General features: G+C 46.9%; 1 protein-coding gene across 1 annotated transcript in view; it reads right to left on the bottom strand.

The window, feature by feature from the left end:
* The window catches only part of BSN (bassoon presynaptic cytomatrix protein), a 115,419-nt gene extending 91,667 nt beyond the window's left edge, over positions 1–23,752 (bottom strand). The window contains exon 1 of the mRNA XM_034955627.4: positions 23,529–23,752. Within this exon, the coding sequence (XP_034811518.2) occupies positions 23,529–23,752 (224 nt within the window). The remainder of the gene's footprint in view (positions 1–23,528) is intronic.
* Between the last annotated feature and the right edge of the window lie 466 nt (positions 23,753–24,218).

Below are 24,218 nucleotides of genomic sequence, written 5' to 3'. Positions count from 1 at the left end.
TCTATGGTAAGTGAATTATATCTCAGAAAGATATTTTTAAAAGAGTAACTAGCCAGGCACAGTGGCTTGCGCCTATAATCCCAGTTACTTGGGAGGCTGTGGCAGCATTGAGGGCAGGAGTTTGAGACCATCCTAGGTGGGCAACAAGGAAGGTCCTGTCTTTAAGAAAAGGATAGCCGAGCCTACAGCCCCCAAATATGCAATATTAATTTCTAAATTGTAAGCATGTATTAGTGTGTTTATGTATTAAGCATCCACAAAATTAGAAAATAACAAGTGATGTTTAAAATGAAAAAAGAAAACTTAGGTGTGAAACCTGTAATGATTTAAATGCCTTTCACTGCTGGGAATCAGGACAGTAACCCCGCTACCCCCAGCAGTTCTCAGCTCACTCTATGTAGCAGGCTCTTCCTTTACATAATACCTGCCTAACAACCACACAGGTGGGTATTCTTATCATTTCCATTTTTTCCAAGAAAACTAAAGATTAAAGAAACAAAGCAAGCTGACGCGTTGGCTCATGCCTGTAATTCCACCACTTTGGGAGGCCGAGGCAGGTGGATTACTTGAGGTGAGGAGTTTGAGACCAGCCTGGGCAACATGGTAAAACCCCATCTCTACTAAAAATACAAAAATTATCCAGGCATGGTGGTGCATGCCTGTAATCCCAGCTACTTGGGAGGCCGAGGCAGGAGAATCGCTTTAACCTGGGAGGTGGAGGTTGCAGTAAGCCATGATCATGCCACTAAGCTCCAGCCTGGGCGACAGAGCGAGACTCTGTCTCACAAAAAAAAAAAAGAAAGAAAAGAAAAGAAAAAAGAAACAAAGCAGCTGAAGGTCAACAGGAAAACAGGCAGCAAGGCTAGGACCTGGCCTGGGAACTCCTGGCCTCCAAGCCCTGCTCTCACAATCTCAACCCTCTGAAATGAAGTGCTTCCTCTGAAATGCACCAAGAAGGCCAGTTCCTAGGAAACATGTCTCCTAGCTGTTTGCCATTTCATAGAAGATAAAAAATGTTCCCAGTAGGGTAGAATTTGAGTTAAAACCCAGGAACAAACTCTTGTAATTTGATTGCCTAGAAATTCAAAATTCATATTCCTGGGGTAAATTTAGAGGCAGAAGCCTCTCATAAGCCATAGGGAAACAAGCAAGATAGCGAAGAAATTCGGGAGCAGGACATAATTAGTAGCCAACATTAAGTACTGCCTAGAACAGTGTTTGGCATGTAACAGGTGCTCAATACATATTTGTTGAATAAATGAATGACCCCAAGCACTATCGTGCCCTGGAAAGGAGGTCTGACCCAAGGTGGAGATGGACTGCACTAGAAAAAAATTTCAAATTCCAAACACCAAACCTTTGGAGAAGAGTTCCAGAGAGATGGGAACCACCCTCCTTCCAGATTGGGGTTGAGTCTCTGAAGGGACACAGGCAGCATATACCAATGTAGGGCACCATCTGGCATCAAGAAGAAAGGCAGGATGCTGGCTGCAAATGACTACTCATGCTGCAATGGCCCTGCTCCCAGGGAACCTCTGAAAGCAGTCTTCTGCTCAGATGAGTATGAGCCTGAGCAAGGCAGATTGCCCAGATATGAGGGTATGAATAAAGAAAGTGAGGCCATGTTCAGTGGCTCACGCCTGTAATCGCAGCACTTTGGGAGGCTGAGGTGGGTGGATCACCTGAGGCCAGGAGTTCAAGACCAGCCTGGCCAACATGGTGAAACCCCATCTCTACTAAAATTTCAAAAAATTAGCCGAGCATCATGGTGGGTGCCTGTAATCCCAGCTACTTGGGAGGCTGAGGCAGAAGAATCACTTTAACCCAGGAGATGGAGGTTGCAGTGAGCTGAGATCGTGCCACTGCATTCCAGCCTGAGTGACAGAGCAAGACTCTGTCTCAAAAAAAAAGAAAAAAGAAAAAAAAAAAGAAAAGTGAATTCACACCTCTTACCAAGGAAGAAACAGGGAATTTCCCAGATATTCCTGCATTCAAGAGACAGCCCTGGCCAGAAAGGGAGACAAGAGCCTGGAAGCTCCCTGGAATCCAAAGGCAGAACCTAGGTGACAAGGCCACTGTCCTCCCCAAGCAGGATGCTGCTGCAGCTCACAGTGCCCTCAGAGATGGAGCAAGTAGGAATCCAGCTAGAACAGAAGATATAGTGGTTTTTTTGGAGATTCACCTGGGACACAGGAGTACCCAACAGCCCCAAAAGGCACCAGCGGTTACTCTGATTCAGTAAGAGACAACACCTTGTCTCTTACAAAAGTTATCTGGGACCAAAACAGCTAATTCTCTGAAAAGTGGGAGGGTGGGGAGAAGTATCTCCCGTATTGTTCAGTGAAAAAAGCAAGGTGCAAAGCAACGCATTTAGTATGATCTTTCTTCAAAAAAGTATGTGTGTGTATATTCACAATAGGTTCACAGATATAAATGCATATTTCTAGGATCTTCTAAAAAGATCCCAGAAATATGCCCAGAAAAGTAATAATGCTGGAAAAGGAAGGGGCAGTGGAAGTTGACCCAAGGTGGAGATGGACTGCACTAGAAAAAAAGGGGCAGTGGACGTTGTACTTCAATATATGACTGAATTGTTTGAATATTACTCCAAGAATGTGTCTGTGTCTTACTTGTATATATATATATATACACACACACATATATATACATATATATACTATATATATACACATATATGTATATATATTTGACTCTGTCTCAAATATATATATACATATATATATTTACATCTATACACACATATATTTACATATATACACACATATATATTTACATATATACACATATATTTACATATATACACATATATATTTACATATATATACACACATATATATTTACATATATACACATATATATTTACATATATACACACACATATATATTTACATATATATACACATATATATTTACATATATATACACATATATATTTACATATATATACACACACATATATATATTTGAGACAGAGTCTCACTCTCTTGCCCAGGTTAGAGTGCAGTGCTGCGATCTCAGGTTACTGCAACCTCTGCCTCCCGGGTTCAAGTGATTCTCCTGCCTCAGCCTCCCTAGTAGCTGGGATCACAGGTGCCCACCACCACGCCCGGCTAATTTTTGTATTTTTAGTAGAGATGGGATTTTGCCATTTTGCCCAGGCTGATCTTCGGCAACTCAAGCCTGACCTCAAGTGATCTGCCCGCCTTGGCATCCCAAAGTGCTAGGATTACAGGCATGAGCCATCACGCCCGGCCTTACTTGTATAATTTTTTTAAATTTTAAGCCAAAAGAAAAAATTCCAGAAGAGTCTCATCAACGTAGTCAAAACTCAAAAGTACTGACATACCAGAACTCAGAAGAGTAATATAAAAAAGGGACACCAGCTGGGTGCGGTGGCTCATGCCTGTAATCCCAGCATTTTGGGAGGCCAAGGCAGGCGGATCACTTGAGGTCCGGAGTTCAAGACCAGCCTGGCCAACATGGTGAAACCCCATCTCTACTTAAAAAGAAAAAAATAAAAATTAGCTGAGCATGGTGGCACACGCCTGTAGTCCCAGCTACTCGCTGGGGCAAGAGAATCACTTGAACCCAGGAGGTGGAGGTTGCAGTGAGCCGAGATTGTGCCACTGCACTACAGCCTCGGTGACAGAGTGAGACTCTGTCTCAAAAAAAAAAAAAAAAAGAAAAAAGAAACCTCACCCCTACTAAAAACACATAAATTAGCCAGGCATGGTGGCAGGCGCCTGTAATCCCAGTTACTAGGGAGGCTGAGGCAGGAGACTCGCTTGAACCCAGGAGGCAGAGGTTGCAGTGAGCCGAGACCACGCCATTGCACTCCAACTGTGGTGAGGGGTGTCATGGTCACCTGAAAAAAGCTACCATGTGCAGGCTTTCCTGCCCCCACCCCTGCAATGCACTTCCTGTGGGGAACCTGGCAGAGTATGATCCCTGGTCAGCAGTCAAACCTGACTGTACCTCTAGTCCTGATGACTCCTGGGAAAGAGATAATAATTTCACTATGCATCCAAAAACATGTTTTTAAAAGTACTATTAGCTGGTCACAGTGGCTCACGCCTATAATCCCAACACTTTGGGAGGCTGAGGCAGGCAGATCGCTTTAGCCCAGGAGTTCAAGACCAGTCTGGGCAACATGGCGAAACCCCATCTCTACAAAAAAAAAAAAAATACAAAAATACAAAAATACAAAAATTAGCCAGATGTGGCGATGCACACCTCTAGTCCCAGCTACTTGGGAGGATGAGGTGAGAGGATTGCTTGAGCCCGGGAGGTTGAGGCTGCAATGGGCTGTGACTGCACCACTGCACTCCAGCCTGGGCAATGGAGCAAGACCCCATCTCAAAAACAGAAAGGCTGGGCGCAGTGGCTCACGCCTGTAATCCCAGCACTTTGGGAGGCCGAGGCGGGCAGATCACCTGAGGTCGGGAGTTCGAGACCAGCCTGACCAACATGGAGAAACCCCGTTTCTACTAAACATACAAAATTATCCGGGTATGGTGGCACATGCCTGTAATCCCAGCTACTCAGGAGGCTGAGGCAGAAGAATCGCTTGAACCTAGGAGGCGGAGGTTGTGGTGAGCCAAGATTGCGCCATTGCACTCCAGCCTGGGCAACAAGAGCAAAGCTCCGTCTCAAAAAAAAAAAAAAAAAAAAAAAACAGAGAGAAAGTACTGCTGCTACCTCTCTACCTCTCCTCATGGGGGCAACAACTATTTTGGTGCCCTCTCATAGTGGCAGGAGCAACTAGCTGGACAAACAACCCCAAAGCAGGGAGGGGCAGTGAGCTCCTGTTGGAGCCCAGAGGAAAAAGCTGGGGAGGAGTTAGAGGGGACAGGAAAGGCAGAACAACCAGTCCCAGCAATCATAGCAGGAGGATGTCCTGGCTAGAAGTAGGCTGTGTGTACCATTGCCAGAACATGTCCCTTTGCTCCCCTCCATCTTTCTGGTCCATCTTCCACTGAAAAGGCATGTCCTATTTCTTTGATCATGAGCCTCAGGGCCTTTGCATGTGTGGTTCCACCTGCCTAGAAGGCTTGACCCCCCTTTCCTCCCCACCTACCTATTTCCTTGACTCCTATTCACCCCTCAGACACACATCACACACGTCTTCACCTGGCATCACTGCCTCAGGGCATTAGTTCTCATGGCTTCTGGTCCTACTCCTTCAATAGAATTTTGATTTGTATGTGATTAAAGTTAGTCTCTCCCATTAGGCCCTTATCTCCTTGAGAATAGGGCTGCACCAGCTTTGCTCACCGCTACATCCAAGACCCTAGCATTGCACCTAGGAAAGACGGAGTGGAGAAGTCTCCATGAGCCTGGGTCCCTCAGGTACTCTGAGACTTGGCCTCCCCCAGTCTCGGAGTACCTGAGAGTCATCCCCAAAAGAGGTACTTGGCAGAGGCTGCCTATTCACCGGCCTTCCTCCTTTCTTCTGCACACGCAGCTGAGGGATCTGAGGAGCCCATGAAAATGCAAGGTGGCTGGGCGCGGTGGCTCATGCCTGTAATCCCAGCACCTTGGGAGGCTTAGGCGGGCGGATCACGAGGTCAGGAGATCGAGACCATCCTGGCTAACATGGTGAAACCCCGTCTCTACTAAAAAATACAAAAAATTAGCCGGGCGTGGTGGCGGGTGACTGTAGTCCCAGCTACTCGTGAGGCTGAGGCAGGAGAATGGCGTGAACCCGGGAAGCGGAGCTTGCAGTGAGCCGAGATCGCGCCACTGCACTCCAGCCTGGGCGACAGAGCGAGACACCGTCTCAAAAAAAAGAAAGAAAGTAGATACAGGGGATGGTTTCCCTGATTCCTCATTCTTGTCCAAGACCTGGCTGCAAACTATCCTTGAGTTCCAAAGGATACCACTCTGATCTTATAATATCACCCACTTTCGACCTGAGGCTGTCCAAGTTGGATTGTGATATTTTCCCCTAAATGTGTTCCTTGATCCATCAACCACACCCTACTCAGCTGCTCCCACTGACTTCAAGGCCCTAGGGAGCCCAAACCTGGGTTTGAGTAGAGGTTCCATTCCCAAACAAAAGACTTTTTAAGATCTCTTATGGACAATAAACAAAATCATTTATTTTTGTCACAAAAAGTTTTTATGTCAGATTAATTCAATCTCCATCATGTTATAAACTAAAGTTTTCCCAAGAAAAGAGCTCCTACAAGTCCAATGGTCAACACTGTTTCAGTATTCAATGCTATATTCAGACTGTGTTGTGCTCATACAGTCTGTGGGATCCAACCTGCTGACTGTTGTGTTTCCCCTGTGAACTCAGAGCCTGCGCAGACTCTGATACACAGCAGGGGCTAAATGCTTGTTGAATGAATGGACAAAGAAACAATATTCTCAAAATGATGTGTGCTCTGGGGAGCAAAGCCTTCTCTGAGGATAAAGCAGGGTCTCTGGAAAAGCTAATTTATTGGGGTATGGGGAGTTGGTGTTGCTGCCTCTATCCCTTATGCCTAAACCCACCCCCACTGCATGCCATCGAATAATAATCAGTACACGTTACCAGAATCACTTACATGGTGTGGGTCTTACTCCTGATGGCTGTGTGCTCCATATGCATCTAGAACATGTCGGCTTGTTTACAGAGTTATCCCCCATGTCCATGGCAGTTGGAGGAAGAAAGGGATGAACAATCTCTGTCCTCATTCCTACTATACCCTGAGGCCTCTGGGGCCTGGCTCAGAGTGAGTGCACTACCAAAGTGGGCTGTTCCAAGTAGTCTCACTGTGGCAGAGGCTTTGCCACCAAACTCCATCCTATGAGTCCTGGGCTCTTCTGGCCCTGGAGCCTTATACCCCAAAGCTACTTGAAGCTGCCCACCCCCGTCTCCCCAACCCCAGTCTACTCTACCCAGAGGCCTGTGCCCTGCAACAGGGGCAGGAAGTATGCCATTCTTACCCACTGGATGCCCTGACCCTTCACTGGACACATGAAAGCTTTCTTATTCCAAAGTAGCCAGGGAGATTCACCAAGCAGAGGCTGGAGCTAGGAAACCCAGGCTCCTCTTCCCTGTCCTGCCCCTGACTTGCTGTGGGATGCTTGGAAATGCCCACTACCTCTCTGGAATCAGTATTTCCATCCCACCAGTGATCTTAACTCTCTATTGGCCAGAGCTACACAGAATTAAAAAAAAAAGCACAGTGTATTTTTAAAATTCCTCAGTTACTACTAAGTACTGTTACTATCTTTTCAAAAGCAATGCCTGTCGCTATCTGAACTTCTTGTTTTTTCCTGAGCCACGAGTAGGGACTAAGGAAAAGGAAGCTGAAGGAGTGTGACTGAGGCCCACATTCCCTGCCAAACTTTGCTGGAAGGCTCAGCTCCGGTACTCCTGGGGTCACTTCCACTCCATTTCACAGGCCTGGGAGCCCCAGAGTCAGTGTTCATGTGGGACTGCAGGTAGCACAGGATGCTTTCCAAAAAGGCAAAACTTCTAGTTTCCTCTTTCTTCTTGCCTCTGAAAACAAGTTATTTGCACTACCAGGCAGGCTCAGAGGAGTGAGCCTGGAAGGGGAGGTATTGCCTTGGCATTGGAAGGGAAGGTGTTGCCCCCAAGAGTCCCCACCAGGCTCTCTGGCTAATTTGAATACAGGGAGAACATGTTTGCTTTCCTCACTCAACACTCAGGGGTGTAGAGGTTTTTCTTTGTTTCTTACTATCTAGAAAAGGAGGTGATTGTGTAGCTCTGGCGTCTGCCCCTGGAACTTTGGATGGTCTTCCCAGGGCTCCTCACCCCCAACTGGGGGCCTGAGTAGGGACAGCACAGAGGCTGGTGCCTGCTGCTCTTCAGTCTCTGTTTCCACGGCTCAAACCAAAGTAAACAACAGAATGGCCATGTAGGTGCAAAGTACCAATGACAGCATGGACCCTTGGGTGGGCTCCAACACACACCCTAATAAAGCTGGGGAGGAAGGGGCGGAGTGGAGGCAGGCAAAGTGGCAAACCGGGTCTGTTGGGAGCACCGGATCAAGCCTCCCTGTTCTGTCTGCTCCCTTCCTCCCTTTCTTCCACTGGCTTAGCCTGCATCATAGCTCCCCAAAAGTGCCCTGGCAGGAAACCCCCTTCTGACTCTGCTCTATGGGTGGTGTATCTTAGGCTGCCAGGCAATCAGTGCTAAGTACCATCATTTGCAAAAAGTGCTTTCAGCACAGGAGGGGAGCAGAGATGAGTGCTTGGCCATTGGGAAAGTCCTATTCCAGTCTGCTGGCTTCCGAGCCAGCTTCGTGTGCTACAGCCTGCATCCTGATCCCTAAGTCCAGAGAAATATACATCCCAAAGTCAAATTATGATATCTCTGCTCAGCTGCCCAACAGCAAATCACAACCCCAGAGCAGCAGCCCCAGACCTGGAACTCCCTCCCTCCTGCCCTCTTCCCAATACTCAAAATCTGTCAAGGGGCGCCTGTCCCACACGACTGTCACTCCAGCTGAAGGCCAACACCCTCCACCTGGCTTCATGAAGTTTATTGAACAGGAGTGAGGGCTAAAGAGTCAAAGTGACACTTTTCCTATAGTGAGAGACTTTTCTCTGTGGCTCTGGTGGCCTGAGCTTCATCTCTGACTAGCTGCAGATTCTAGAGCCAATAGAATGAGCCAGGCCTTTCAAGTGAACTGCCCAGTCTGAGCCTTAAATTCTATAATCTGTTTTAGCAGCTGTCTGTGAAGATGAGGATGGACGACAGTAGGCCCCTGAGCCCTCCAAGCATCCCCCACTGAGTCAGAGCTCCCAGAGGTCAGGAACTATACCCTCAATCAAGTTTAACTCAAACATGATCTAGGGTAATAAATAAGGGCATAATCTACCTGTTCATCTTTCTATCCTCAGCCCTGGGCATGGAACCTGACATCAACTAGTAGGCACTTAATGGCAGGCCTCATGCTGAGTGCTTTCATTTCCAATGTTTCATTTGATAAGGTAAATATTTGTTTAATTGAATGCACTTGATTCACTCTCTTGGAACCCTAGTATTGCCTCAATTTCCTCTTCTCCCTTATCTCTTTTTCAGGGTACTTGTAGGAACCAGGTGGCATTAATATTAAAGCACTTGCAGGTGAAGTGCTACTTTATTTTTCCAGCCCAGACTTGAATACCCAGCTGCCTACCTAACATCTCACTTGGGTGCCTCTAAAAAACAACTTGTCCAAGAACAAACTCCTGGTCTAGGCCCATTCCTCCTCCTCCCTGTGTACACCAGATGCCCAGGTCAAAACTCAGAGCTCCTCCTGACTCCTCTCTTCAACTCTTCACAGCCAACCATTCAGCAATCCTTCTGGCTCAATTTCCAGAATATATTCAGAAGTTGAGCACTTTTCATCACTCTTACTACTCAGCCCCTTCCCACCTCCCTGTCCTGCAAAACCCCGCACCCCACCATGATCATCCTCTCATGCCTGAATACTATTGCTTCTGCCTTTGGCTCTCAGTCTTAGCAACACAGAGAAAAACAACTTATACATTTACCATTTTGTTTCAGCAATCCTACTTCTAGGAAACTATCGCACAGACACACTGGTAAAATTACAAAATGCCATATTTTCCAGATTCCTCACTGTGCTTCTTTTTGTAAGAGCAAAAGACTGGACACAGCCCAATGTCCATAGATAAACCATGGCACATCCACATGGTGAGGCACAGTGCAGATGCAAAAAGGAATCAGGAGGATTTCTATATTCTGCTACAGGGTGATCTTCAAGATTGATTACATGGAAAAAAGCAAAGTACAGAAGAGTACTTAGAGTCTGCTACCTTTTACATAAAAAAGAAAGGTAAACAAATATATTTTTCCCTTAAATTTGCAAAAAGAAACAGTGGGAAAAATCTGATAAAAACTGTTTCTTATCAGAAAGGCAAAGAGAATAAAGTAGAGGGAACAAGATGGAATTAGACTTCTCTCAATATATCTTGTTTTATTTGGAATCATAGGAAAGCTTTATATAATTTTTAAAAATTAAATTTTAAAAAAGTATGGTATATGCCATTGTTGTTTTCAATTCTTTACTTTCCATCGATTTCTGTTCTCTGCCATGTGTCTTTGCAGTTCCTCCAACTAGAGGCAGAATATATTTTTTCCAGCTGTGGCAGACTGTATTTTCCAAAAATGGTCTCAGCAAGATTTCCAGTCCCACATGTACTGACAGAGTCCACGTCCCCTCCTTTTAAACCTAGGCAGGATCTTGTGACTGTGTTACTAAACAGAATGTGGCAGAAGTGACACTGCATGTCTCTTAAGACTAAATCATAAAAGTCAGTACGGTCTTCCACCTGTCTCCCAACCCCTACCTTGCCCTCTCCCCACCCTTGGAACTCAGCAACCATGCTATGAGGCAGCCCAAATGAGCCCACATGGAGAAATCATATGGAGAAGCCCTGGGGCTCCCAGGTAACAGCCAGCATCAACTCTCAAACATATAATTGATGAGCCTTCAGAAGATTCTAATCTCTGGCCTTCAAGTCTTCCAGCTGAAGCTCCAGACATTGTGAAGCAGAAACACGCTCCACTCTACTGTGCTCTGCCCAAATTCCTGACCTGCAGAATCTGTGACCAGAATAGTGGCTGTTTTCCACTACTAAGTTTTGGGTTAACATGTTACACAGCCATAGTAACTGCAATACAACTCCTTGACTTGGGCTTAACCATGAATTGCTTGACTACAGGAATGTTAGCAGATGTGTCATAAGGTCAGAGGCTTGAAATGTGCTGTGAGGTTAGGCACACCCTCTTGTGTGTGTCTCTCATCACCGTAAGAAGAACATGCCCCAGCTAGACTGCTGTCCAGGGAAGATGAGAGATACACTGATCTGACCTGGACCCAACTGCAGCCTGGAGCCCGGTCTAGATCAGTGAATTCTAGCCAGCATGCAGATGCATGAGTGAGAATAAAAAATTGCTATTTGAAGCTACTGAGTTTGGGCTGGTTTATTGTGCAGAATGACAGTAACAACAGAAAACTGATCAAAAAGTAATCCTTACAAATTAAACACAAACTGGGAAAAAAGAGCTTAATTTTATATCCTCTTAATCAGATAACCACAGAGAAGAATCATTTCTAATAACTCTAAAACAGAGAACTATATATCCCTGAAAAGGGATAACCTAAGGGCAAAGGGAACCAGAAGGAAGTCTTAAACTACATTCATGAGTATTATCATTAATAAAAATATCTACATTATTATTTAAAAACAATCCATTGAAAGGAGCATCAAGCATGGAGATTCAACCCAGTTTGGAGGGCATCTTCAGGGTAGGACTGTGTCTTTTTCCTTCTTGTGTTCCTGCTATTGACTGCAATGTTTAATAAATGTTTGGTGCATTAAAAAAAAAGGTTGACAGATAATTTTTATAGAAGAATTTCAGCTAATTTTGCAACCTGTTATGAAATAATGGATCTAGCTAAGGATCATTAGTGAATGCTAAATTCATCAGGCAAAAAAAAAAACTGATAAGGACTTTATAATGGATTAATCACTGATACTACCTGAATCCCCTAATCCTTTTTTTTTTTTTTTTTTTTTTTTTTCCTGAAACACAGTCTTACTCTGTCACCCAGGCTGGAGTGCAGTGGCACGATTTCAGCTCACTGCAGTCTTGACCTCCCAGTTTCAAGTGATCCTCCCACCTCAGCCTCCAGAGTAGCTGGGACCACAGACATGTGCCATTATGCCTGGCTAATTTTTTTGTATTTTTGTAGAGATGGGGTCTCACTACGTTGTCCAGGCTAGTCTCAAACTCCTGGGCTCAAGCAATCTGCCCATCCCAGCTTCCCAAAGTGCTGAGATTACAGGGGGGAGCCACTGCACCCAGGCCTGATCCATCTTTTCATCACTAAAGTAGGTCAAGGAGACAGACATACTGCCTCCTTCTGGGATACAATAGGAAGTACACAATACCAATGAAGTGTTCTTTCCAAAAAGATTGAATCTATTCTGATCTAGATCTAACTACCAGTTTATAGGAAATAAAAGGACACTAGGAAGCAAGAAAATAACTTCAAGAGGATGTGCTTAGGCAAAACCAAAATGAGAGATAGTCTAGGATAAATGTCCTGATGTCTTCACCAAATAAATGGATTTGAAAACAAAAGGAGCAAGGAGACTGTTAGAAACTTACAGAACATATCAACCAAATGCAATATGTAGACGTTGTTTGGATACTGTTTGAACAAACTAAAATGTCATTTTTGGGGCCAGGCACAGTGGCTCATGCCTGTAATCCCAACACTTTGGGAGGCCGAGGTAGGCAGATCACCTGAGGTAAGGCGTTCAAGACCAGCCTGGCCAACATGGCAAAACCCCGTCTCTAGCAAAAAAATACAAAAATTAGCCAGGAATGGTGGTGTGCACCTGTAGTCCCAGCTACTCGAGAGGCTGAGGCAGGGAGAATTGCTTGAACCCCTGAGGTGGAGGTTACAGTGAGTCAAGATGGCGCCGCTGCACTCTAGCCTAGGCAATAGGGCGAGACTCCGTCTCAAAAAAAAAATACATTAAATAAAATAAAATGTCATTTTTGGAACAATAAAGAAAAATTAAATATGGACTGGGTATTGGGTTATAGTAAGAAATTAAAGTTAACTTTGTTGGTTGTGATAAATGCCATTGAATTAAATAGTAAAGCACCCTCTAACTACTAGAGGTACATCCTAAACTATTCATGAGTGAAATGATATATTTCTATTTTGAATGAAAATCCTGGCCGGGCGCGGTAGCTCACGCCTGTAATCCCAGCACTTTGGAAGGCCGAGGCGGGTGGATCACGAGGTCAGGAGATCGGGACCATCCTGGCTAACATGGTGAAACCCCGTCTCTATTAAACATACAAAAAATTAGCTGGGAGTAGTGGCGGGCGACTGTAGTCCCAGCTACTCCGGAGGCTGAGGCAGGAGAATGGCGCGAACCCAGGGGGCGGAGCTTGTAGTGAGCTGAGCTCGCACCACTGCACTCCAGCCTGGGCAACGACAGAGCGAGACTCTGTCTCAAAAAAAAAAAAAAAAAAAAAATTAGCTGGGCGTGGTGGGTGGGTGCCTGTAGTCCCAGCTACTCGGGAGGCTGAGGCAGGAGAATGGCATGAACCCTGGAGGCAGAGCTTGCAGTGAGCCGAGATCCCGCCACTGCACTCCAGCCTGGGTGACAGAGTGAGACTCCGTCTCAAAAAAAAAAAAAAGAAAATCCTCTAGTCCAAAAAAAAAAAAAAAAAGTGGAGGAATATAGATAAAACAAGTTGGCAAAATGCTAATCATTGTTGAAGCTACGTGGTAGGTTTGCAGGAGAGACTTCAGCCTACCATCCTTTCTTCTTCTTTTCTTCTTTTTTTTTTTTACCTTTCTCCTTTTATGTGTGTTTGAAATTTTCATCTGCAGAGCACTTGCTGCTCCTAGAGATACCTACCCTACAGAGCCAAAGGCCAATGCACCCCAAAGACAGGCCAGCATAACACGGCTGACCAGGAAAGGACAAATCTGCACAAGGGTTTCCTCTGCAGAGCACAGGGGCTGCCATGGCTAGGGTGCAAGGGGTGGTTGCCTCTCCAATCCAACCGTAGCTGTCATGTCACCTGAACTATGAGTGACATAGTCTGAAGGACAAGGGGCATTCCTCTTGCAGCATGAGAACACCCTTCCTACACATTTATGAGAGTTTTCAGGCAGCTACTCCCACTACTCAGCCATCATCACTCCAAACCTGAGCTGGCAAGGCCTTGACCTTGAGCATCCAACACTGGCCACCCCACTCCAGGTCAGATGCAGGGGTTTAGAAAGTAGGCTCACAGGGCCTAGGAAGGGGAGAAGTTCTCACAGTATGGTTCCTGAAACAAGTACATTGCCTTAGTTATTACCCCCAGTTCATGGAACACAGTCAGGTTCCAAAAGAGTCTCACTAGGTTGGAAAGGATCTCTAAGTATAACCAGAGAAAACATAGCAGAGACTCATGCAGGCCTCCACAGATTCACACTTGGGCTGTGTAAGTCCAGAATGGAAGGCCCCAGACTTCGTGTGAAGATGCCCAGCATGAGGCTGGATAAGTGTGGGAGTAGCTGCCCAAAAGCTCTCATAAAGGTGTAGGAAGGGTGTTCTCATGCTGTGAGAGGGAAGGCCCCGCGTCCTTCAGACTATGTCACTCATAGTCCAAGTGACATGCTGAGCCCTGGACCCTGTTCTCTAAGGCCTCTCTGTACTTTTAGGATACTGACAGCCTTGGGCAGGGCAGTCCAGGCTGGCAAGGGTCTCAGAGTCCCATCACAGCCACAGGAGCTGGAGAAGTGAAGTCCAGAGAAGAAAATCAGGATTGAGGAAGTAAGCGCAGGGACCTCAGCCCTGGCACGTGGCAGGTACAGTGAGCGCCTGCTAAACCTGTGAGCAAAAATAAGTCAGCGGTGCTGGAGAGCAGAGCCAAGACCAGCAGATAGGAGGTGTAAGGAAACCTGATTCAGACAAACAGGAAAAAAAGAACTCTCCAGCAGTAGAATCATCTGCCTGAGAAGAACCAAAGGCCGCTGATCTTGGGTGTTCACACCAAGGGAGAGCTGTAGCCCGTACAGAGTATGACAGCAGACATTCTGACATTCGTTGGGGGTTGTATACAATGCTCAAAATAAAAGGATATCAGAGCAAACATATAACCTACTGAAGCCAAACCACACTTCGGAAGGAAGCAGCCTCACATACCGGACTTTGACATTGGAGGAGATCTGGCCTGAGCCCACAGAACCCACACAGCTGCAGAAGCTGCAGAGAGAACCACATGTATCTCTTCATTCTACAAATGAAGGAGTCTGCCCAAACTGGAGTCTGCAGATCTAAAGTCTCTTTCAGGCTAGCCCTTCCCATGCCCCACCCTTCCCCATCACAAAGCGTTTGCCAACCCCAGCTCCCCTGGAAATCATGGCCCACTGGCTGCTCCCAGAGCACCTGTAGGAAGTAGGTGGAACAACACTCAGGAGATAAGCAGCCAAGCACAGCTGAGAACAGGGAGCCTGCAGCAGGCTCTGCAGGTCTGGGTAGGAGCCTTGCTGGCTGGCCAACCAACCCAGCACAAGGAGGCCATCAGTTTTCCGAGAGCCCCTGCCTACCAGAAGCAACCCAGAGGTGGGTTGCCAGCCAGCCCCTCCCCTGGCTCCAGGCTTGAATGTGCAGTCATCTTGTCCATTCTGAAAAATCTCTGCCACACAATGGAAGAGCAAGCCTCTTCATTTAGAGCTGCTACAAAGTAAACTAAAAAGTGCACAATGTACTTTTGATTTAGACCTTGTTTTCTATGCTCAATAGAGCTGAAGAAAAATGGGAAGCATCACCCTTCCTTTTTACACATTTCACAAAAATCAGCTGTCAGAGCTGGAAGGGACTGTGGAGATCATCTAGTTAAATCTCTCATTTTACAGATGAAAAAACCAAGGACATACCCAACGTGCATAGCCAAGTTTAGGCAATGTCAGGATTGATTAAAACCTGAATTTCTGACCCCCAGCCAGCATGCTTCCACTATTCTTCTTCCTCCACATCATCCTACCCTGCCCTTTGCTCAAATGTCCTACTTTCTGACCCTTTCCCACTCCTCAAAGCCTTTCCCATCATCTTGCTAAATCTCCCATCTTCACAGAGGAGGAGGCGGGGAAGTGACACAGTTCTCCACAGCATTCGGCATTTTGGTTTGCTAAAGTCTGCTAGCTGGCTGTTCTTCTACATCACTCCTCTTAGGCCTTTGGAGCTTCCCAACAGAATACGTGAATGTTATGAATGTGTTTTGTAAGCTGTAAAATACCATACAAATATATGCTCTACTATTTTAGAACATGAAATAATGCAACCCCTTTTAATCATACTCTCATTTCTCTTACCTCTGTGAGACAAAGAGAAGGCAGGAGCAAACTCTGATTTAAGGAAGAAGAAGTTGAGGCTAAAGATCTGGACAAGAGTTCTCTCTCCCCACACCATGGGCCCCTTTAGGGCAGAGCCTATTTTGTGCTCCTTCTTTTATTCCTCACACTTCACCCAGGGATAGGTATCCAAAAGATGTTCAGCAGAGTTTCCTGAATACATGGATAAAATTTCACTTTAAAATTGTTCCACTTCAATGTAGAATCTAACTGTAAAAATCCCCACAAACACTCCCATACACAAAAAAGTGTAGGTGACACAGTAGGAGGTAGAAGGGAAGGTTGAGGAGATGTTTCAGTTAGATAGGAGGATTAAATTCAAGAGATCTAGGCTGGGCATGGTGGCTGGCTCACACCTGCAATCTCAGCACTTTGGGAGGCTGAGGCAGATGGATCACTTGAGGCCAGGAGTTCAAGACCAGCCTGGCTAACATGGTGAAACCCAGTCTCTACTAAAGATGCAAAAATTAGACGGGCATGGTGGCACACACTTGTAATCCCAGCTACTCGGGAGGCTGAGACATGAGAATCACTTGATCCCAAGAGGCAGAGGTTGCAGTGAGCTGAGATCACGCCACTGCACTCCAGCCTGGGCGACAGAGTGAGACTTTGTCTCAAAAAAAAAAGAAAAGAAAAAATAACAACAACAAGAGATCTACTGTACAACACGGTGACTATAGCTAACACCAATGTATTGCATTCTTGTAAATTTCTGCTAATAGATTTTAAGCATCCTCACCACAAAAATGGTAAGTATGTTAAGTCATGACTATGTTAATTCACTTGACTTAGCCATTCCATAATATGTCATAATATGTACATATTTCAAAACATCAGGTTGTATATAATAAATATATAGTGCATAATTTTTGTCAATTTAAATAATTAATTAATTTAAAAAAATTTTTTAATGGGAGTGACCCTTGTTACCTGCCTGCAAACACAAATGTAACAGTGTAACTATTAGGAAATTTCCTCACCTACCCTTTCTCCCAAGAACCCAAATGCCTTAATGGTTCTTCCAGCATCTTTGGGAGGTTTGGCTCCCCACACAAGCCAGTGGCATTGAAGAGCTCGGGCTCCTCTGGATACAGGGGGCAGTCCCAGATAGGACTGGGTGGGGTGATCCTTGCTGCTGAGGCTCTTGGATCTCCTCAGTGTTTGGGACCAAGATCCAAAAGCCATCCCTTCTATTTCCCCTCAGGGAAAATCTCTTCTTCACCGTTGGCCCTGACAGCAGCCTCACCCACTTTAGGGGCAACCAGGCCTCTCCAGGCCATTCAAGATTTGATCTGATCCTGGGGTGATCTAGAGCTCCCTGGAGGCTTCCCATGTGCCTCCATGTGACCCTCTTGTTAGAAAGAAGTAGGGGCCCCAGGTCTCTGCTAGAGCAAAGCTCTCTTTAGAACCCTATGTGCCCGTAAAGACGAATAATAGGAAGGAGAGATCACAGCAGCCGTGTGGCCAGCCTGGGAGCCCAAGGCACAACACAGATGCGTCAGGGAGTATCCCACTCCACAGCAGAGCTGACCAGAACCTAAAACATAAGACAAATGGGCCAAGAGAATGCTAGGGGGCAACAGACCCCCACTAGAAGCCCGATCTGTACGGAAGGAACCACAGAGAGTGAGACACCAAAATTCTATCACCCCTACCACAGGCAGGAGCCCACAGGCCAGTGTCCCAATTCACTCCACAGCTTCAACCACTGTGCTAGTGAGAGGAGATGGCAGAGGTCGCTCCAGAAAAGGAGCTCGGGCAAGTGCTACAAATGCACCAGCATGACATGCTCCTGGCACCAAATGAAAGGACTGAGCAGGAGTCCCCCACAGCTAGATTGTTCACCAAGTCCCAGCTTACCCAGAGGGCCTCATGTCCTAAAGTGACAGTCAGCCCTTGCTATAGGCATGCAGGGCTTAGCCACCATTTTACCATTTAAAAAGTTAGTCCCCAGGCAGTAAGTAAAGTCAGGACAGGCAGGGCCTGCAGAAGCTGAATGGCCAAGCAGGTGGAATAAGAAATAAAACACCTAGCAGAATGTCTGTGATGAGGCAGTCATTCAGTAATGGTAGTCATAACTGCTATTACAGTGTTGCCAACCTACCTTCACAGTTAGCACCAACTTACTGCACATGGCCCACAGGCTCCAGCAACAGGTTCCCCTCACATAGCCCACACAGAGTAGGTCTGGCCTTCCACACTCCCACAACTAACAAGAGGAAAGGGCCCAATTCAGAAATGCAGGACCTGTGATAAGGGGAAAGATTTATTAAGCCCCCAAATCCTAGCAGCAGCCTCCTACTCACATATGCAGGGAGGGCTCCCCCAAACTGGGGTGAAAGGCATGACTTTTCTGGGAAAAAAAAAAAAAAAACTTTCCTCTGAAAGCTTTGATTTCTTAAACTCAGAACCAAACTGACTCAGAGGAAGGAGATCTTTAGAAAAGGAACAGAAAAGTGGTCCACTGCATTGTTCTTTGGCTCCCAATTAGCCCAAACCCTGGTTCTGCTTTCAGTGAACTCTCAGCCTCTCCATGTCTGAAGTCTTCAAGAAACTCTCTTTTAAAAAGCTAGAATTTCTTGACCAAAAGAATAAAATTTGAATCTGATTAGCTTCTAGATAGAATTCTCAGTTTACAAGAAAAACATGGGACAGAGGAACATCTTAAATGACACCACAGGGATGCAATCAGCATAATCCTGAATATGAGAAACCACAGGACAAATGTCATAGTTCTCTAATAATAAACTGCAAGGAGCAAAAAGGAGAGAAAATACATAAAGAAACTAGACAGATGCATCAGACAAATTCAATGTATAGACCCTGTTTAGATCACAATTCAAACCAATAATAAAAGTAAATTCATAAGACAATCAGAAAAATAGAATCCTGACTGAATATTTGCTGAGTTTAAGAAGGGATCATTATCTTATTTAGATGTGGCTGTGGTGCTGTGGTTATGTTCATGCAAAGCCCTTATTTCTTGGAAATACAAACTGAAATACTGATGATGAAATTTTGGGATGTCTGGAATTTGCTTCTCTAGGGGGTAGGATGTGAGAGAGAGAAATTAAACTCAATTGGCCATAAGTTGATGATGGCAGTGGCTAAGCAATGGGAACACAAAAGTTCATTAGACCATTTCCTCTACTTTCATGTATGTTTGAAATTTTCCATAGTAAAAAAAAAATGTTTAAGATAGCATTTCTCGGCCAGGCACAGTGGCTCATGTCTGTAATCCCAGCACTTTGGGAGGCTGAGGCGGGCAGATCACCTGAGCTCAGGAGTTTGAGACCAGCCTGGCCAACATGGTGAAACCCCATCTCTACTAAAAATACAAAAATTAGCTGGGTGTGGTTGTGGGTGCCTGTAATACCAGCTACTCAGGAGGCTGAGGCAGGAGAATCACTTGAACCCGGGAGGCAGAGGTTGCAGTGACCCGAGATCGTGCCACTGCACTCCAGCCTGGGCGACAGAGCAAGACTCTGTCTCAAAAAACAAAAAACAAACAAACAAAAGACAGTATTTCTCCTCCTAATGTCTCCATTACATTTTTACATTTTTTAAATCAACAGCACCTTATTAGTCTTAATGATGCTGTGAGCAACTGTATTATCAAAAGTAGCCTGCTTTCCCTGGAGAAATGCAAAAATGGTTGCCCTCTGGGTAAAATTTTGACATCGTCACCATTCAGATGTAAGGTCACTTTAATTCACACTCCATGACATACCCTCTGTGAGATCCAGCCACTGGGGACAAAGAAGATCTCTAAGTGACAAAGGAGCATTATTTCCAGACCTGGCAATTATGTCCTTTCATTTTATCTTTACAAGTTAGTGCCAGATTTTTCTAGAGGCTGAGTTGGCTGATATAATGTAACAAGTCTGACTAATCCCAGACCAGAGATACTATGCCTGACAAATCCATTTTGAAAAAGGAATTCGGGGTATGGTTCTCAGAGCAGCCTTGCCCACCTTCCAGTAAACAACCAGGTTCTCTGTGCCTAGCTGCCTTTGGCTTAGGGTGTCTGTCTCAATAACATATGGGCCAGGAGTGAAGAGAGGCGACTTTGGCATTGATTACGCATTCTGATGGGCAATGATGGAGAAGGGCCTCTCTTGGCTTTGCCCTGGCTTTCCCCCACCACCCTGCACTCAGCCTCATTCTCTGCTCACTGTCCATGCCTGTGTAGACCACATTCTTTATGCCATTTATCTCTATCTCTACCTGTCTTAACCCAGTCATTTTTCCAGCCTTACATCTCTACCTCTCCTAAAGCCTAGCTGTGCCTCTCCACTCTTCCCAATTAACAACCCTGTAAGCACTGCTTATTTGACATTTCTCAGATACTGAGCTGCCCACAGTGTCTCTCTTAGGGTTCTTCCATGATTTGGCTCTTCAAGAGCTATTTGACCAACCAGTCTGTGAGGTGCTGAAGGACAGGGAAGCACTATATATCCTTTCCATACCATCCACAAAGCCAATAACTGTGCTTGCTCTTGACAGCTGACAAATACACCTTAGCTGATGGACTAGATATCAATTTGCAAACATCAAAACATGTGCAAGTTGGGCCGGGTGCAGTGGCTCACGCCTGTAATCCCAGCACTTTGGGAGGCCGAGGCAGGTAGATCACAAGGTCAGGAGATCGAGACCACGGTGAAACCCCATCTCTACTAAAAATACAAAAAATTAGCTGGGTGCAGTGGTGGGCGCCTGCAGTCCCAGCTACTCGGGAGGCTGAGGCAGGAGAATGGCGTGAACCCAGAAGGTGGAGCTTGCAGTGAGTGGAGATTGCGCCACTGCACTCCAGCCTGGGCGACAGAGCGAGACTCCAACTCAAAAAAAAAAAAAAAAAACAGGTGCAAGTCCACAGAGCTGGTGTAAACTAGATAGGCTGCCACTGGTCTACATGGCTCCTTCGTGTAATTATTTTAAAAAGTACTTTCTGGGGTACTGATAAAGTTCTGTCTTGATCTGGTAGTGTGTCACGAGTGTATGTATAAATAAAATCCCATCAATATGTGTGTTCCACTGTACATTAGGCATAACTCCATAAATAAGTAAATGAATTAACGAGTGAATGATGCCCCTTCATCTAAGAGGATGCAGCCTACACCAGGGCACACAGCTTGGAGAGTGGAGCCTGGGTTAGAGTTCAGCTTTCTCCCAAACCAGCACTCCTTGGAAAAGGCACAGATTATATAATTGTACATGGCCACCCTGACACCAGAAGCAGAGAGCCCTTCCTTGAGGGACTCTCCAATGCCCAAAGCTCCACATCATCCCGACGGGCTAAGAGGCACCACTATGGGTGTGGCAGCACTGCTACTCATGGGATTCAAGTCAGGCTCTTCAGCAGCAAATGCTGGAGCCACCCCCTCACAGAGTCCAAGTCAGCTCAGTATGAGGATGAAAAGACTAATTCAGCCTGGGATGACAAGGTAATATGGCAATAGCATTTAACTCCCCCAGAATCATCTCCCTTTTACCTGGCCTTCTACCCACCTCTATGAGGTTTCTGACTGCCCCGAAATTCAAAATCTTACTGAAAGCAAATATGTCTTTGTGCTAATGCTCTTTCCTGAATGCCCAGAAGCACATTCACAGGGCTTTTTCCCCATCAATGGGCCAATCTGTTCAGCAGCATCTTAGAACATGCTAAATTTGGCATCAGGTATCTGAGATGCTCTAGTGAGAGGAAGTAGAAGCCATTGCAATACTAAAGGAGAGATAAGCCATGGAGCTGCTGCTCAGCTGAGGTGCTATGATAAACTGAATATCAGCTGGAGGAGTAAATCCCACCTCCTAATGGTCTCTGGTTCTGAGCTTTGGGGACAAATAGCCAGCTCACCTCCTGAGTCTGATAGTCACAGGACCTCAGCACCACAGGCTCAGGTATGAGCCTTGCCCACAGCCAGGTAAGAGATTGTGTGACTACTAAATCCATCAGGAGTCCGTGGTTCGCCTCACCCACAGCAGTTCATGGGTCTGCCCTGCAGCAGAATGTACAGATGAAGTACAAATGAAACACTAAAAAGGCATATGAGCAATAGACATCAGCCTCCTTCCAGTCCCTCTGAGCTGCCCAGGTCTTTCCAGAATTTCATATGATTGGCTCTGCAACATCTGATAAACTACAAGCAGAGCAGCCTGTTTGGTTATCAGAAGAGAAATGACAAATTCCCCATACAGGGAACTCTCAATAACAAGGTGTTTTTCCATTCAGCTACAGAAGCTTTCCCTTGGAAGGAGAACACTAAAGCCTGGGTGAGCCTCCCTCAAGCTAAAACCCAAACAGCAACTCAACATGCAGCAAAACGGACAGTGTTTGCAGTGCTAAGAGCTGTGTGCTATCCAACTGCATTACTATTATAGCTAGTATAAAATGGACAAATCCCACCTCTAAAAAGGATGCTCACAGGCTGACCTGTCTGCCGCAGGTTTCAAGCTACTAACAGCCTTTCATTACTGTTAGTTGTCTAAGAAATGACTTCTGAGGAAATAAACACACAAGAGGCACAGTCGGGCAGCCAAAGAATAAAAAATTATGCGTCCTCAGTTTATGTGCTCCCACACAGAAAAGCCAGGGCAACATATATCAGCAGACTCACATGGAGCTGGAAGCACCTCCCTCCCACCCCCTGGGGGTTTTGCTACTCCCCAAGCCCATTTGGTGCAAAGATAATGCCTTCCATTTTATCGTGTCATCTCTTAGTAGTTTTCCTGAGTTTTCAGTCTACTGACTTATTATATATTGGCATTCCCTTACAGCCTTCATTGCCACCTGACTGTTTTTGCAGGACCTGGGTTGGCATACATTTAAAACAAACTGGTTTCACAGTATTTAATCAGATATGTTCTGTTTAAAGCATTCTGTGTGGGTTTCAGCTTTTCCACTGGTTTGATCTAAATCATAAGGTAACGAGAACATATCTGGTGCTGGATGACTCAATAGCATTTTTGCTTCACCCCAAAATGTTTCCCTAAACCTTAGTGAAAGCACATGATCCTATTAGTATTGTTGGGCCTAAATAAGCACCTCTTGGTGTCCAGTGGGCAATTTTCCTTTCCCCCAAAGGTGATTACAGCCACTAAATGCCCAAGGAAAGCCCAAGACCAAGTTCATGGTTCAACTATTTTCATCTCTCTGTTCCTCGCAGTGACACTTATCTTCCCTGACAGCCACTCCCATTGTGCTCTTTTCTCGGCCCAGCACAATGGACACATGCAGACACCAGCAGACAGGGAGAACGTTTTCCATCCCATTGCTCTCCTGTGCGGAGGGACCAGGTTAAGGTTACATAAGCCCCTCCTGAGCAGTCAGGCCCGAGCGTTGGGGAGAAGCGAATTTGGGGTTCGTGACGGAGTCACGGTCTGCAGACCCCGACTGACCCTGCGCTCGTCATCCTGCCACGCCAAGGCGGGGCAGCTGGAAAGGAAGGGCCGCTTCCCGCGACCACCCAGTTCACGCCAATCCGGCAGGGTTCAGAGTGCGGCCGGACGTCGAACCTCGCTGTCCACACTAGATCGCGGGATCCTGGGCCCGGGCCCCGGCCTCAGGCTGCAGCTCACCGCCCCCCGGGCGCCGAGACACGCGCTTACCTGCCCGGGCCAGGGCCGGGACCGGGGCCGGGGCCAGGGACCGGTGGTACCGCGGTCGACCGCGCTGCTCCCGCCGCGGGGAGCTGTCCGCCGCCGGCCGGTGCTGAAGGCGGCTTTCCTGCGCCGGGGCCGGGGCCGGGGCCCGGGCCCGGGCCGGGGCCGGCGCCGCCGGGCGGCAGCGGCCCGTCGCCAGCGCCGCCCTCCAGGCTGGCCTCGTTGCCCATGGCGGGCAGGCGGGCGGGCGGGGTCGGGGTCGCGCTGCGCCCGGGCCGGCGGCTCCCGGGCGGTGCTCACACTCTCGGCGCCGCCGCTGCCGCCGCCATCTCCCAGCTCGGCTCGCGCCGCCGCCTGCCGCTGCGCATGCGCGTCTCGCGCCCCCTTCCCTGCACACGCCCCCCTTCTCCTGTGCGCGCTCCCGCCAGCCTCGGGGTCGCTGGGAAACAGCCGTCGGCGCCCGCGCATGCGCTGTCCAGGGCCGACGCGGTTGTAGCATGCTGAGAAGGAGCCGGGCGGGGGCCGGCGGGGCTGCGAGGGCCCTGTGAGGAGGGGCACCTGCCACTAGAAGCGGCCTCTGGGACGTCGCGCTGAGCCCTGCTTTGGAGTCAGAGGGCTTTCCGCCTCGGTGAACTCGAGAGTAGCAACTCTCCTCCGGGTAACCGGAGTGCCACAGCGGGCAGGCGTCATAAGGAC

Source organism: Pan paniscus, chromosome 2 (genome assembly GCF_029289425.2).
Source record: "Pan paniscus chromosome 2, NHGRI_mPanPan1-v2.0_pri, whole genome shotgun sequence".
Taxonomy (NCBI): domain Eukaryota; kingdom Metazoa; phylum Chordata; class Mammalia; order Primates; family Hominidae; genus Pan; species Pan paniscus.
The sequence above is the reverse complement of the archived record's forward strand: the minus strand, read 5'-3'. Positions and strand labels throughout refer to the sequence as shown.